The following is a 17,809-nucleotide window of genomic DNA, read 5'->3' as shown; positions in this document are numbered from 1 at the left end:
CAACAGAAATGTTGCCTTGAAATCGTTTACAAAACAAAATTACACAAGTTTACATGGTAGGGGTGGACTCTATCAATTACTAAGTATGGTACAATGTGTATCCAAGATAATTTCGTTACATAAACCGAATGCTAAAAATATTGCAGAGCAGATGTCGCATTCCAAGATTTTTTCAGTGGTTGCCTTGGAATAAGTGGGATAAGTGTATGCCAATAAATTATTAAAGGGCACTTGAAGCGGAAAGGGCGCGCTAGTGTGGGGTCGCGGATAGGTCCACTTGTTACGCCCCTATGCACTTGCCGTAGGGGTCGGTGCTCGGCTCACACTTTTTGCACCCATATCATTATTTTAACTCATGCTTTCCCACGCTGCACTTAAACGGAATTAACCTGTTCAATAGAAACTGGGTAGTGTTTATTATTTGGCTTCAGCGTGTTAGTCTCTTGTCTTGGTATTGGCATGCACCGGACTCTGTGAATGACAGTGAAGTATGTATGTACTCTCATTCGCCAACATATTGCAGTAAATGGCTGCGTTATCATATACTTAACTCGCATATCAAATGGGATAAGGCCAAAGTAATTCTCTACAATTAATTTCCTCTGGAACCTGACATGTAGTGCTCATTATTATGTGGTGCATTTTTATATACTCTACATTTCGTCATCTGTTTGGTGTTTTTAAAACTTCATTGTACTGCTGATGCTGCAAAGATTTCTTGCTTCTGGAATTTAGCATAATTTAGTTATGACTCTACCAAAACAAATATCAAATTTATGCAGCACTTTTTAGTATAAGGGCGTGAATGTTGTACTTAAATAATTCCCAACAAAAGATTTTAGAGTGCCATACAGTCAGCCAGATCTGTAAATCAGTATCAAAGAGGTATTTGAGGAAATTGGGAATAGAGTCGAATCGATCAATAGTTTTTTTGTGAATCGACAGTACTTTTCTCACCACTCTGCAGCTCTTGTTCTGCCAGGATACATACTTACACTTTTACTTCGAAAAGTTCCTGTTGAGAGGGGCTATGTGTGGTCAATTAAAGGCTGACTCCAAATTACAATGAACATTTATTTTGAAAACGGACGGTCTTATATAGGAAAATATTTACAATGTTAGACAAGGACAAAACATATACCTATTTCACAGATAACATCTACAAACTTTTTAGGGTGAGACAATAAAACGATTACCTACAAACATTATAATAAACGGTCAGAGTGAGACAGAAGGAGAACAGTATATCTATTTCACACTACACAAATATAAATAAGATGGAGGGTACACAAATTATTGATACTGAATTTAGAATGAGATAGCCTGAACTTACAAATACATCTGTTTCATACGACATGGAAATAACACTTAAAAGACGGTACACGAATATTAATTAATAAGCAAGATAGATAAGGACAGCAAGAAGTTAGTATAGGTTTGTTTCACACAACATAAATATTACACAAAAACAAGGGTACTTCAATAAATAAATAACAGATTACCGACATATTAAAATAAAAAGTCTAGTAGTAGTCTAGGGCAAAGCAGCTCTCATCGTCCAGTGCGGCGGTGCTGCCGGTATGATGCGGACGTATGTCATGTGGTGTCGCCACATAGCTCCCCCTCAAGCGAAGCGTACAACTGGTTTCACTATTCTTCCGGATCGTGTTCTCGTCGCGGTTGTAGTGGTTGCGGGCGTCTTCGTAGTGATGTCGGTAGTGATGTTGTGATCGGTAATGTCTTCGTTGAGTGTGTAAGCAGGCTTTAGTCGATCGATCGAGACGTTGACTTCGCGGTCGGGTAGTTTTATGCGAAATACTTTGTCATCTCGCCGTAGCACAGGATACGGGCCTTCATACGGCGCTTGCAGTGATCTTCGGCCGGAGTCGATGCGCAGAAATACACTTTCGCAGGATTGAAGATCTTTGTGCACTAAAGTTTTAGTGTTGTGTCTTACTGGTTCAGCGGCTTTGAATTCGTTGATAGTGTGACGTAATCGTTCCACGTAGGTGTAGTCCATATTTTGTAGTGACGTCATCGGGGTGTTATTGAAGAAATCTCCCGGTAATCTTATGTTAGTTCCGTAGGTCAGTTGTGCGGCGCTTACTCCGGTGTCTTGTCTTGTTGCAGCTCGTAGTCCCAGCAGAACGGTAGGTAAAGCGTCAAGCCATTTAGTGTTACGGCTGTTTAGGCTCGCAGTAAGGGCGGTCTTGAGAGTTCGGTGCCACCGTTCTACAATTCCATTGGACTGCGGATGATATGCGGTAGTTCTTGTCTTCTCTATGCCAAGTAGTTTAGTGAGTGATGTGAAAAGTTGGCTCTCGAACTGGCGTCCTTGGTCACTCGTCAGTGTAGAGGGACACCCAAATCGTGAGATCCATCCTTCGTAGACGTGTCTGGCTACTGTCTCGGCGGTTATCTCGTGCAGAGGTACGGCTTCTGGCCAACGGGTTGTGCGGTCTATCATTGTGAGTAGATATCTGTGGCCATGCTGTGAAGGCGGTAGTGGCCCGACGATATCGACGTGTAGGTGTTGAAATCTCTCAGTTGGTGGAAACGAGGTATAGTTGCTGCTGGTATGTCGATTTATCTTGGCCTTTTGACATGGTATGCACGCTTTGGTCCAGTTGCTGATGTCGGCGTTCATCGATGGCCAAAAGTATCTTTCAGTGAGCATTTTTCGGGTTGTGCGAATGCCAGGATGACTTAAGTTGTGTATTGCGTTGTATGCTATACGTCGAAAGTCTTGAGGTAGATACGGCCTTACGTTTGCAGTAGATGTCTCACAGTAGATACTTGCACTATTAGACATTGCAATTTTCTTGAAGTGTAAATTGTCTTGCTTCATAAGTGTTGTTAAGTTGCTGTCTTTTTCTTGTGCCAATGCAAGTTGATCGTAGTCAATAGTACTCGGGCATGTTATGTCTTCTATGCGAGAGAGCGAGTCGGCAACAATGTTCTCTTTCCCACTTATGTGACGAATATCACTTGTGAACTCACTGATAAATAGTAGCTGGCGGGTACGACGTGGAGTTTCAGTGTCAGATGTTTTCTTCAGCAGGGCGTAAGTGATTGGCTTGTGATCGGTGAATATAGTGAGCTGCCTGCCTTCAAACATTTTGCGAAAATGTTTTACTGCCATGTAAATTGACAGTAGTTCTCGGTCGAACGTCGAGTATCGTTGTTGCGTATCGGAGAATTTCTTTGAAAAGTAGCCCAGTGGTTGCCACTTGTCATGCTGGTATTGTTGTAGCACAGCTCCGGCGCAGGTGTTAGATGCGTCACACATAAGTGCTATCGGTGCGTCGTATGCGGGATGCGCCAGTAAAGCTGCGTTTTGAAGGCTAACTTTACACGCTTCGAATGCTTTTGTAGCTTCATCAGTCCATACAATCTTTGTTTTATCGTTTTTCTTGCTATTATGTAGGTACGCGTTCAGTGGAGCTTGTATAGATGCGGCTTGTGGTATGGCGTCTCTGTAGAAGTTGACAGTGCCGAGGAATCTTCTCAGTTCTTCGATAGTATTGGGGCGAGGGAATGCACTGATTGCACTCACTTTCTCTTCAGGTGGTTTAATGCCGTGCTGTGACACCATGTAGCCCAGAAACTTGACTTCTTCCTGGCCCAGTGTACATTTCGATGGATTGATAGTGATTCCGTATTCGTTCAGCTTACTCAACACGGTGCGAAGGTGGAGAATGTGGGCTTCTTCAGTTTCAGAACTGATCAGGACGTCATCAATGAATGGGAAAACGTAATCGAGCCCTTGTAACACTTCATTTATGAACCGTTGAAAGGTTTGTCCGGCGTTCTTCAAACCTGGGCACATTCTCGGGAACTCAAACAGGCCGAAGGGAGTAATTATTGCTGTCTTCTCGATGTGAGCGCTGAATACTGGCAGTTGCTGGTAGGCTCTGTTGAGGTCTATGGTGGAGAATATCTTCTTTCCGTTGAGTTGATAGGTGAAGTCTTTAAGACGTGGCACAGGGTAGCGGTCAGGTTTAGTGGTAGCGTTGAGTCTTCTATAATCACCGCATACCCTGATGTCACCGTTCTTCTTGGGCACTACGTGCAGTGCACTTGCCCACGGGCTTTTGCTCGGTCGGCATAGGCCCTGTTCCACCATGACCTCAAATTCTTTCTTCACAGCTGCGTAGCGATGAGGCGGGATGGGTCTTGCTTTGCAGTATAATGGTGGTCCGGTTGTTTCTATATAATGCTCGACGCAGTGTTTCGGTGTTTCTTTCATTGTTGATATCCGAGTTATTTCAGGAAATTCAGCTAATATATCGTGATATTTCTGACTGCTGTCGATGCTTCGAATTGTTGGTGTAGGGTAGTTTGAAATCTTTGTCTTCACTGATAAGTTTGTGACTTCATCTCTGAGGCTTCTACCCGCAATATCTACGAGTATCTTGTGATATTCTAAGAAATCAGCTCCAATTATCGGTTTGCTGACGGCGGCTATGATGAATTTCCATCTGAATGGACGACGTAGGCCAAGGTCCAACTCGAGCGTCTTCTCACCGTAGGTAGGTATTATAGTGTTGTTAGCTGCATACAAATTGAACGTTGTAGGCTTCATTTGCTGGCTACTTCTCTTGGGAATGACGGAGATGTTCGCACCGGTGTCGATCAAAAACATCAGTTTTGTTTTCTTGTCGGTAACGAAAAGACGGTGTGATTGAACTCTAGCGCTGGTGCCCGTCTCTGCCAACGCTAATGCTAGTTTTCCGGCACATTTTTCTTCATGAATGTACAATTGTCTGCACATTTTCTTGCGTTGTGGCCAAACTTGCGATGATAATAGCAGTACGGCGAGTTGCTGGGCGTCTGGCTTCGGGTGCGGCTGTTCGATCGAGATATTTGCCGATTCTGTCTCCAGTTTCGATAGGGCGAACGTCCTCGTTGGTTATTGTGCGTCACTAGTTGCGTAATAGCTTCTGTCAGCTTGTCGATCTTGTCTTCTAACGCGTTGTATCTTGAAGATGATGAGTGTGGACGGTCGATGGCGAAAACTTCTTGTTGTTGCGCAGCAGGGGGTAGATGTTGACGATGATTAATGGCTGATATCTCTCGCTGTGTGTGTAGATCCATCATTTTATCGGCCATCAATGCGATTTCACTGAGGCTGGTGTTTTCGCTGATAGCAATTATCGAACTCACGTAGGCTGGCAGTTGGTTGAGCCACATTGCTCGAAGCGTGACTGCAGACAGGTGATCACCAGCGAGGTTTTGCATTCTTCGTAGCAGCTGCGATGGTTTCAAATCGCCGAGCTCCATACCGGCGATGACACGTTGCACGTTTTTTTGCTCGGAATCTTCATAAACTTGCAGTAAGCGTTGTTTGATGGCGTTGTATTTGTTTTCCTCTGGCGGACGTAGCAAAATGTCGTATATTTCGTCGACGTCTTGTCGCTCCAGCTGGCCTAGTACTAGTTCGTACATTGCTTGATCGCCTTTCTTCTGTGATTTCATTATGGCTTCGAAGTGCGCGAACCATCCTCTGAGTTTGTCTCTCCAAATTGGCGGGATTCTGAGGCCAACAGAAACTCCAGACAGCTCTGGTTTTTCTTGCAGCACCGAGATGACAGTAGGTGGTACAGCAGGTGCAGGATCTTGTGGCAGCCGTCCCTCAGGGTTTGTGTTCATTTTGATGTTTGATGTGTTCGGTAGGGGTCACCACTGTTGAGAGGGGCTATGTGTGGTCAATTAAAGGCTGACTCCAAATTACTGTAATATTTGTATTATAAGTAGGTAGTTCTGAATAATAATGACAAGTATATTTTGTGAATGTCTCTGTAATACGAACCAGTTCAAATATAGATTTGGAACACAACGGACGTCTCATTCCACCTACCTTCTACAAGTCCTACACAGACACCGTACACTTTATTGGCGAACGAGGTTGATAAAATCTACGCAAAACGATGTCTTTCGGGAAGATCAACGAGTTTAACGTGAGTGCGGGGAATTGGTCACTGTACGTCGAGCGCCTGGAGATGTACTTCAAGGTGAATAAAGTGGAAACGGAATTGTGGCTACCTACACTTATTACGGCGATCGGAGACGAAACGTACGAAGTGTTGAGCAGCTTAGCGAGTCCTAAGAAGCCAGCGGAGCTCACCTATAAATCGGCGGTCACAATGCTACAAGATCATTTGCAACCGAAACCCTCCGTTATGGCCGAACGATATCGTTTTCGACAAAGAAGACAGCGGGAGGGCGAGTCAATTGCAACGTACATAACAGAATTGAAGAAATTGTCAAAATTGTGTGATTTTGGAGCCAACTTAGAAGACAGTTTACGTGACCAACTTGTTTGTGGGGTAGTCAGTGACGTCATACGGCAAAGACTGTTTGCGGAAGATAATTTGAACTATACGAGTGCAGTTAAGTTGGCGTGTGCGTTGGAAGCGGCGGAACGTAACGCGGCAGTAGTAGATGTGTCATCATCGGGAACTACGGGAAGCGCGGCCGCGGTACACGCAGTAGGGGCGAAGCGCGAGCGCGGGCCGCGCGGGCAGCGCGCGCGTCCCTGGCAAGCCAACGGTTATAACAACTCGGAAAATTGCATAGTGTGCGGGAAAAATGGCCACAGCAGCGAGGAGTGTCGCTACAAGAAGTTCGTTTGCAGTAAATGTAAAAAAGTTGGACACCTGCGTAGGGTTTGTCCAAACTCAACCGGGGGCCCAGGCCCGGACCGGAGGCGGGTGAACCATGTCTCATGCCAAGACAACGGGTCAGATGAGGATTCCCGGTCGGAAGACTATGAAGAAATGTTAAACCAACTCAGTTTGAGCAGCTATAAACCGGTAAGCTTAGATCTTATCATTGATGGTGTTAAGTTAAAAATGGAAATTGATACCGGTTCCTCAGTTTCGTGCATAAGTAAAAAAACGTATGAAAAATATTTTAAGTTTAGAAGTATTGAAAAAGATAATTTAATTTTTAAATTTTATGACGGTAGTTGTATTAAGCCGTTAGGTATAATTAAACCAAAAGTGCAATGGAATAACAAGTTTAAAACATTGGAATTATTTGTAATCGATGGGGGAACTACTTCTTTACTTGGTAGACATTGGCTGACTGAATTAGGAATTAAAATTCCACCTTTTTATAATAATTCTATTAACATTGTAAAAGAGATTTGTAAAGAAAACAAGTGTGCTAATTTGGAAATGTTAATCGACAGGCATAAGGAATTGTTCAGCGGCGGGCTGGGGCGGTTCACGGGAGGCCAGGCGCGGCTGCGGGTGCGCGAGGGGGCGGCGCCCGTGTTCCACCGCGCGCGCCCGCTGCCCTACGCGCTCAAGGCGCAGGTGGACGCGGAGCTGGACTGCATGCTGCGCGACGGCATCATAGAACCGGTCGAGGTTTCCGACTGGGCTACGCCATTGGTACCGGTACGTAAAGCGGATGGTGGCCTACGCATTTGTGCGGATTACAAGGTTACGTTGAACCCTGTCCTGCTGGTCGATAGGTACCCTCTACCTAAAATTGAAGATTTGATGGTTAGTCTCAACGGGGCTCAGTTATTTTCTAAAATAGACTTATCGCAAGCATATAATCAGGTGGAGCTAGATGATACAAAAATGTACACTGTTATAAATACACACCGGGGATTATTTAAATATAATAGGTTAGTATTTGGACTTTCATCTAGTCCGGGGATATTTCAACGAATAATGTCTACTATTTTGAGTGATATACCGGGGGTAGAGGTGTTCTTAGACGATGTTATTATTGCCACTAAAGGGGACCGTTTGGTACATCTGGCTACATTAGAAAAGGTATTGAGTAGGCTCTCGAGTCATGGAATGAAACTTAAGAAAAGTAAATGTTCATTTTTAGTTGATGAAGTAAAATATTTAGGATACATTATTTCCAAGGACGGAGTGAAAGTAGATCAGGAAAAAGTGGCAGCTATTGTCAAAATTCCAAGACCCGAAGATATTTCCCAGCTGAGATCATTCCTAGGACTAGTTAATTTTTATGCTAAATTTGTGAAAAATATTAGTACTATTTTATTTCCACTATATAATTTACTTAAAAAAAGCGTAACATGGAAATGGTCTAAAGACTGTGAAATGGCTTTTATTAAAATTAAAAAGATTTTGACAAGTGCAGAGGTTTTAGCTCACTACGACGCCGATAAACCCTTAACTTTGACTTGTGATGCGAGCTCGAAGGGCATCGGAGGGGTTCTTACCCAGAGAGCGCGGGGGGGCGCGGAGCGGCCGGTCGTGTATGTGTCTCGCGCGCTCACAGAGGCGGAAAAACATTACTCGCAGATCGATCGCGAAGCTTTAGCTATCGTATTTTGTTTACAAAAATTACACCAATACTTATATGGTAGACGTTTTACTCTGCGAACTGATCATAAACCGTTAGTCAGCATTTTTGGGCCTAAACACGGAATACCGGCATTGGCCGCAAGTAGAATGCAGCGATGGGCGGTTATTCTATCGGCATATAGTTATGATATAGAATACATAAATACAAAACTAAACGGAGCGGACGGTCTGTCGCGGCTACCTGTGCGCTCTGCTGATAAGAATGACTCATCGTTAGAACCGCCCGAGCAAACTTATTTACACTTCGCACAGGACGCGTTGTTACTCGATTCTAACGATATTAAAAAGCAGACTTTGCGGGATCCGTCATTAAGTAGAATATTGTTATTCATTAGAGAGGGGTGGCCTACGGAAAATGAAATTAAAGCATTACAACCGTATTTTAATAGAAAAACCGAATTGTATGAAGAATTAGGATGTATTATGTGGGGTCATAGAATTGTAATACCCGAGAAATGTAGGAGTCAGGTTCTTAATGAACTTCATGAATCCCATATGGGTATTTGTAAGACTAAGGCCATGGCACGCAGCTATGTGTGGTGGCCTGGCATCGACGAGGCTGTGGAAGCGTTGTGTCGCAGCTGTGAGGTATGTGCAGCGGAGGCTGACGCGCCGCCCCGTCATGCTGTCACGCCGTGGCCATGGCCGGCGAAGCCTTGGTCGCGAATTCATGTAGACTTTTTGGGCCCTTTTCATGATAAGATTTACTTGGTTGTAATTGATGCTCGAACCAAATGGATTGAAGTTTTTCCGGTGCCAAGCACAGCAGCTCGTTATACGATAAGTAAACTAGAGGATTTGTTTGCTAGGTGGGGATTACCTAGGCAGCTAGTCAGTGATAACGGGCCTCCGTTCACAAGTTCTGATTTTTCATTTTTTATGCAGAACAATGGCATTGAACACATATTTTCAGCTCCCTACCACCCTGCTTCGAATGGGGCGGCGGAGAATGCAGTTCGAACAATTAAAAAAGTCATAAAGAAAGCCATTCGTAAAAAAGAAGATATCCAAAAGTTTTTAAATACGTTTTTACTTCACTATCGAAACACAGAACATTGTACTACAGGCGAAAGTCCAGCCACGTTAATGTTAGGAAGACAGTTAAGAATCAAACTAGATTTACTCAGGCCGGATAGAGGTAAAAAAGTTAGGGATGCGCAGGCTAGGCAAATAAAAATTGGAACAGAGGTAAGCAGAGTTTTAGAACCAGGAGAAGAAGTCTGGATCCGCCAATACCAGGGGGGAAACAAGTGGATACCGGGTAAGGTAGCTGAAAGATTAGGAACAACGGATTATAAGATATTAGATACTTCAGGTAGAGGGTCCCACAGACATATTGACCAGTTAAGACGGAGATCTTTGCGTAGCTCGCTTGTAGCCCCACCGCTCGAAATCGAGGAACCAACCACAGCGGCTCAAGTAGCGGTACCAATGTGCGAGGATCAGGTGCAGTCCGGCACCCGCCCATCTGTAGCTGACAATCCTTTGGACAGTAATATTTCTGTCGATGTGGACAAGGACTCTGATACCTTCTGCGATGCGAGCTCCTCTCCCGCGCCCGCAACCGATAAGCCCGCCACTCCTCCCCGATCTAGGCCAATACGAAAGTGTAGAATTGATAACCCACCACGATATGTTTTTCAATAATGTACTAACTATTATTATTAGTTATTAGTGTTTTATTGTTGTTGTTTGGAAGAGAGGATTGTAATATTTGTATTATAAGTAGGTAGTTCTGAATAATAATGACAAGTATATTTTGTGAATGTCTCTGTAATACGAACCAGTTCAAATATAGATTTGGAACACAACGGACGTCTCATTCCACCTACCTTCTACAAGTCCTACACAGACACCGTACACTTTAATTACAATGAACATTTATTTTGAAAACGGACGGTCTTATATAGGAAAATATTTACAATGTTAGACAAGGACAAAACATATACCTATTTCACAGATAACATCTACAAACTTTTTAGGGTGAGACAATAAAACGATTACCTACAAACATTATAATAAACGGTCAGAGTGAGACAGAAGGAGAACAGTATATCTATTTCACACTACACAAATATAAATAAGATGGAGGGTACACAAATTATTGATACTGAATTTAGAATGAGATAGCCTGAACTTACAAATACATCTGTTTCATACGACATGGAAATAACACTTAAAAGACGGTACACGAATATTAATTAATAAGCAAGATAGATAAGGACAGCAAGAAGTTAGTATAGGTTTGTTTCACACAACATAAATATTACACAAAAACAAGGGTACTTCAATAAATAAATAACAGATTACCGACATATTAAAATAAAAAGTCTAGTAGTAGTCTAGGGCAAAGCAGCTCTCATCGTCCAGTGCGGCGGTGCTGCCGGTATGATGCGGACGTATGTCATGTGGTGTCGCCACAGTTCCAATAGAATCAATCTCATCATCATTTGCAATTTGTAATCATGTAAAATTATGTAATAAATAAAATGATGAAGTTCTTATATCTTAGAACCGTTATAATGATGTCAAGCAAGATGTATCTTGTATAGTGCTGTGTAGTATCTAAAATAGCCTGTTCTGCGAGATCGTTTGGTGCGCTCAGCGCAGGAAGGGGCAAGGTCGGCGTCCAACCGTGAAGTTCCGCCACGATTGACAACTCCTTCATATTTATTTTAGGATCTAATATAATGAACGTCGTATTAAAATAGTTGACTATGATGCACATTATCTGTTTTGCATAGATGCCGGCCTTGTATGGTGATCGACAAATTAGCTAGTCTGGGTGCGCTCGGCAGTAATTACACAGAATTTGTTAGGATTGTTCAGTTGCATTCCTGGCGGCAAAAATATCATGCGCCTATGTTACGGTTAGAGCTGCGTGTTTATTTTTACGAGTCAACGATCCGTGTTTTGAACGGTTCGCAGTTCCTCGTTCATGCCCAAGTGTATGTGGCTCATGAGTCGCAGCAGCTACTCGCGTAGCGGAAGCGAGCCCAACCATAACAACGCTGACGGCTGTTTCGGTTTCCGACGGCTAACACTAATAAACTGGTTTCGGATGAAAATTGAAATAGGAACACGTTTCTCGGTAACGCGAAACGTACGCTGTACTAGGTAGGTACCAGAGAGCATGCATGGAATGCAGAGCGCCGCGTGCGCCGATGTTGAGGAATGATACCATATTATGCCGTCCTAAATAAAGCTTAGTAAGCTTGCATGAGAAATTGTTCGAAATGTTTGTGCGGTTCAGTACAATATTGATTACGTTTGCTTAATGTTTGCACTTTGCTATGTATTTACTGCAGTAGTATTTCATTAGTTCCTTATCATGTCGGCACGTTTATCATATTCACAACAAGCAGGTTAACTGGTTTAAATATCGATCAGATAAGTGGAGTAGCATAGGTTTGCTTGAATTATTGATGACGGGTTATATTTAGTGCAATCGATTGGTTGACCATAAATTCGCCGATGTTTACAGGAAACATTAAAAAGTGAGGAATTAACGGGCGTTGGTGTTTGGGTTGTTTCAGTGCCGTGGCGCGGGCCATATGTTTACGTTATAAATACGGACGCGTGCACGCGTAGGTGCGCCGGCGCATGATGTATGCCAGAAACGCCCACTTTCGATATTTTATAAAATTGACAATGTTAATAATATGTAGAAAAAATATTATGTTATTGACATGATGATAATAGAAAACGACCGGGAACGCTAGTGTTGAATGTAGTCAATATCTTTTGCTTCTGTATGTACCAAAATATAGTTAGTTACATACCTCGAAATAAATTGCTAATTCATTATTAAAATAATTATTATTAGTCGATTAATTTTGTAATAAAAAGTGCCAAAACAGTCGGTAACAACAGTTTAACTAAGACTCGATGGCACATTTTATTTGCTCTCAAGAACCGTGCCAAATTTTTAATTAAAACCGATCGCGGTAATTAAATCCCAGTCAGTTTGGTCCGTAATTGAAAGTATCTGATAATACCTCAAGCTGCGTGACCTCCTTCTTTGATTAGTATCTACAAACGGTTGCTATAGCCGTTGTTTGATTCAACAGTTTCACGATGTTTCACCTCTCCGTTGTTTTGTAAAGGCGGTGGTATCTCCAAGTACTTGCTTTACGGATGCAATGAAAACGAAGGAAAGTAGGTGAAGCTAAGGATATTCAAATTGAGCCAAAACATAACAAACAAAATATATTTTATTTTCATACCACCGTCATTTGAATACACTTGTTTGTAACACATTAATTTAATTAATCCGATAGATATCAATGAAACCCGATCGCACTGACATTCGATCACCTGGCAGTTAAAAATACATGTAGGCCCTTTTAGGGTACAACACGTAGACGTCATTTATTATTATTTATTTACTTATTTCACACTCGAACCGAGTAGTTAAAATGATAACAAATTATTTACCGCACTATCTAAACGTTATCTAAATTACACTGCAGATACCGATACCAATGTATGGGCTGGTCTGCGTCATAGCATTTAGTCATTTATTAATAAACTTGCATTTTTCATTTAGAAAATACTTTAACACTATGATGATGACTGTGCTTTGGAAATTACATCCAATAAGAAACAATTGTGCTCCTTAGCTCTATTGCTTCAGATCAAATAGTTTGGCCTAATACTAAATGATGTGTCATTCACTGGATAACATGACTGAGATGTGCATATGCCATTTAACGGAATTTTGCAAATGGGTATAAAAAATTGTGATTTAATAACATTGTGCAACACTTTTTTAATTATGTTAATGAAGATTAATCTAAAACTATTTGATGATTCTGTAATCAAACATATAAATAAGCAAACACTTTTAAGAATAATGTAAAATGTAATAAATATCTTCGACCTTTTCAAAGCTCGCTTCGCCTGACCTCGATTAATTGAATAAGTTAATGTTCTCGTACCATTTTCGCAGGCTGAATCAAAAGTGGGTCGGGATCTACCTATAGCATTATAATGGAATTAAACTAGTTCTACAATACCACACGATATATCAAGGTTAAACAGCTATAATAAATGGTTATTATATTGACTGAAGCTGAGGTACACTATAATTAGCTATAGTGGATTCACTGATTCACACGATACGACGAATAAAATTAGGATGTCTGTGATTGGTCATTTGAACAACAATATTAAGCAAGTTAAGTTATAAATCATTGTTACTCATGCCCTAAGAAAAACGGAATTGAATGGCATACTACGGGTAAAGCAAAAGTCGCGTAGGCGGATTAATATTAATTTGTGTAATCTAAAGGGTGTACTAGAAAACCATTCCCATAATCTTGCAATAAGTATTTCATGAACAATTACTTTATTAACACGAAAATCATAGAAATACTCGTAGTATTTGTGATCATTTTGTATCGATTTCGATATTATGAATGACCATCTGAAAAGTTTCCTCTATTTTCGAAATCTAAATATGTACTTTTCAGGACCTAAAGGTAGATATCGAAATTGCGGTGTGGAGACGCGTTTGTTTATCCACTTTCTACTTAAATATCGAGCATCCTCGCAATGTCGATAGTCACGCCAAAGGTCTTAAGGTGTTCTCCAAGGATTGATTTTATACCCAGTGTTAATTTCATCTATATCTATAAAAGCGAAACTTCACTGATTCACTCATCACGAAATCTCAGAATCTACAAGTGCTAGAAGTCTCTAATTTTGCATGGGGGTTCCTTTTAGAATGTAGGTGCTCACTAATACGGGATTTTGCAAAATTCATCCCCTAGGAGGTAAAACGGGATTCACGCGTACGAAGTCGCGGACGGCCGCTAGTTGCTAATAGTTTTGTTTATTTGTTTCCAGGAGGACTGGATGAGGTGACACGATGGACGCGGCCGACAAGCGCATGCTGGACCGCGAGGCGCTCCGAAACATGATCCAGCAGTGGAACGCCAACCGGCTCGATCTGTTCGAACTCAGCGAACCGAACGAGGTAACAACATTTACTAGTTTGTTCTATTGCTTCACCAGCTTCGGCTGGCAGCGCCTCTTGCGTGTCATTTACTTTGTCACAGCCAATATTCGGTTATTGTTGTACGCGCCTAAAATTATTGGTAGAAAAAGTCACATAAATGATAAAACAGTTCCACAGATTATTTTTACAACCTTTAAATGTGAACATAGATAAAATAATGTCTACCATTTGTAGCCCAGTCGAAATATCACAAATTCATTGCAGATAATGCAACTGAAATAAGATAACAATTTCGCTATCGTTACAATCTCACAATCTATTTTCTGATCGTGTAATTGACGTAGATAAAGAAATATAAATCAAGGTTTTTAAAATACACCTGTTTAAATCTCTACATAAATTATGAATTGAATTTGTTATTCATGAATCTCTTTGAATTGTGATTGGATCACAGTTAGTGATAAACTTGATAATACATATACCAATATACACTCACGATGATGAGCTAGTCAATGGAACATGTTATCTCACGGTCATTGTGTAATGTGTTGACTAATGACACACAATAGTCTTGCGAGTACATAGCTGAGCTTCAACGGAAGTAGAGAGTAAAACCCGTTGGATGTTACAGTAGAAAATCATATACCGAAGATCGGATTTTTTGTATAATAGAGATAGTTGTACCTAATTAGTTTTCTCAAATTAATTTCAACCTGTCTCAGGTGGAATAGGAACCGACGACTTTCCGAGTGCTGGACGACTGCTCTGGTTTAACCACTGAGCTACAGAATGTCAGAAATTCAAGTTATTTAGCTACGTTTCAGCTAGCGTCATTTGATTTTATTATTTTTAAAATATTATATTATTCAATATAGAATTGTAAAGAAAAATATCTAATTAATATTAATAGTTATTTGCGTGTCAATCAAATATAATATTGCACATGACCAATACCAGCTAAGATTATCCATTTATCTAAAATCGCAATTAATTAGACACGTATTAAACGTTTCATATCTTTTATTTATTATGATTTTCACTTCATTCTGATGATCGATCTGCATATAATTAGATATTATTACGTATGTTTTCAGTACCAGCATACATATAATGTTCTGCCGATAAATGCATCCGATATAATAAGCTGTCAATAGCAAGTGTCCGCAGGAAATGCGTGCGATACATGCAATTAACGTACATACTAACGTCGTTTGGCGCTAGCCGCACGGGAAACTAACTTTCATTGGATCTTGTTTAATGTTTGCAATATAATTAAAATCTAACACTAAGTTATTTTATTTTTAAATATCGCCGCGCAGACTGTAAATCTCTTTAACGAATCTATAAATCTGTATTTCATACGCGCTACGTTGTTGTTTTCTTGATTGGCTCATTGGCATGATACAATATTGCGAGGGATAAGGCCAATGAAAATAACGGATTTACATGATGCATTACATTTCCCTTTCAAGAAAGTTTTGAGTCACGCAAAGCGCTGTATAAACATTTTAGCATAGATAAACCTTTGTTAGCATTTCCTTATCTAAATGATAAGCGTTTTGTGTCTACCTGTTTTGTTGAACCTTTTGTGTGATATCTTGTTCTTATTTTAGCATTAAGTTGGGCTAAAATAGAACATTTGCAAAACTTAACCACATCCGATGATTCATAAATTTTAATATCATTTGTGAATCATCATAGAACTATTTATTGTAAATGTAGCGCATAATGCAACCATTATAAGATAGCGATACTTAACCATTAAATAAAAACTATTTTACTACTAGCCCCCACTGAAAATCAGTTTTGAGACATGACTCTCTCTGGCTGTCTCAAGCTTTGCTGAGCGGAGCTTTATTGGCTAAAGCGCATTAGCTTAGCACTTCTTTGCATGAAGAATGTTCATTTCTCTCTGGATGTGTGTCTTTATTGTTACTATGGTCAAATAAAATATGTAATATTCTACTCTATATGAACTTTCATGTGTAAATTTATAATGTTTGAACTATTTTGTTTCAGAACTTGGAGTTTCATGGGGTCATGCGCTTTTACTTCCAAGATTCCGGACAGAAGATAGCCACCAAATGCATCCGTGTCGCGTCCGATGCCACAGTTAGCGATGTCATAGGTAAAATAGCAATAATTCGTAATCATGAAACGAAATCGTCGTTGTTAATTTCGGAGTGAAGCCCAAAATATCTATGATGGAAATGAAATAAGAACGACATTTAGGCAGCTGAAACGTGTATATTTTTTAAGGACTACAATGTTCTTCATCAAACCTAAAGCTTAATGCTCTGTTTCTTTCTAATAATTATCATCGCTGTACGGACTTTTAACATGTTCAGTTTTTTTTTATTATGTCAACAGTCTGATATGATTAATTATAAGGAAATTAATAATTATGCACGTACATAATAAAATTATGCACGTAGGCACTTTCAAATGTCCGCTGGTCATTCAGTATGTTATTTGTTTCCTAACCCCGCGGCCTGTGTGGTTTCTTGGTAATTAGAAGTCATTACCTTGTTCTTAACTTGCATCATAAACGGACGGATACAGTTAAGTATACGACGAAAATTATCACCAGGAATTGAGTACACGCATATTAGCCTAGATAGTTGATAATTTCTTACAAACTTTGACTCTCGACATTAGTATCTCGATGTCAATGGGTTATCGAGTTCAGTATGCAACTAGGTAAAACATTATAATTGTTTATGATAGATAATATTAATTAAGTGGTGGTTCAGTGACCTATATTATCTTTATCTCCGTGTGATTGTTTAATTAACGGACAATTGGTCTAATTTTATTATTTAATTTAGTATTATTTTTAATATTTTAATTGATGTTGTACACAGAGACGCTGATCGAAAAGTTCCGTCCAGACATGCGTATGCTGTCTCTCGGCTCGTACTCTCTGTGGGAGACGCACGGGCCCGACGACGAGCGCCGCCTCGAGCCACACGAGAAGCCGCTTCTCGTGCAGCTCAACTGGCATACTGAGGACCGCGAAGGACGGTTCCTACTCAAGTGCCTTAGCAACAATGAGGTATGCATCTAAAACATACAGTATAGGTCCCAAATAGACCCCTGAGGTACTTCTTACGATGCCTATAGGTCCCAAAATAGACCCCTGAGGTACTCCTTACGTTGTCTGATGTTTTGAGCGGCAAAAGAAGCCGCTTTCGTCCGGCTCAACTGGCATACTGAGGACTGCGAAGGGCGGTTCCTACTCAAGTGCCTTAGCAACAATGAGGTATGCATCTAAAAACATACAGTATAGGCCCAAAGTAGACCCCTGAGGTACTCCTTACGATGCCCACGACGATATTTCGGAGCGGCAAGAGAAGCCGCTTCTCGTACAGCTCAACTGGCATACTGAGGACCGCGAAGGACGATTCCTACTCAAGTGCCTTAGCAACAATGAGGTACGCAACTAGCTGTATATGCATAGCCTAGGGCCCCAGATAGACCCCGCAGGAAC

The 17,809-nt window shown here is 40.9% G+C and overlaps 2 protein-coding genes across 2 annotated transcripts in view; one reads left to right on the top strand and one right to left on the bottom strand.

Annotated features, from left to right (window-relative positions):
* The window catches only part of LOC135071340 (afadin-like), a 32,173-nt gene that overhangs the window by 11,360 nt on the left and 3,004 nt on the right, over positions 1-17,809 (top strand). The window contains exons 3-5 of the mRNA XM_063965132.1: positions 14,208-14,337; positions 16,339-16,447; positions 17,184-17,374. Of these exons, the coding sequence (XP_063821202.1) occupies positions 14,230-14,337; positions 16,339-16,447; positions 17,184-17,374 (408 nt within the window). The 5' untranslated portion in view covers positions 14,208-14,229. The remainder of the gene's footprint in view (positions 1-14,207; positions 14,338-16,338; positions 16,448-17,183; positions 17,375-17,809) is intronic.
* Positions 4,726-5,652, bottom strand: LOC135071341 (uncharacterized). The gene has a single exon (XM_063965133.1). It carries the CDS (start codon positions 5,650-5,652, stop codon positions 4,726-4,728), a length of 927 nt encoding a protein of 308 aa, XP_063821203.1.

Source organism: Ostrinia nubilalis, chromosome 4, assembly GCF_963855985.1.
Source record: "Ostrinia nubilalis chromosome 4, ilOstNubi1.1, whole genome shotgun sequence".
Lineage (NCBI taxonomy): Eukaryota > Metazoa > Arthropoda > Insecta > Lepidoptera > Crambidae > Ostrinia > Ostrinia nubilalis.
Note: the sequence above shows the minus strand (reverse complement) of the source record. Positions and strands in the feature narration are given on the sequence as shown.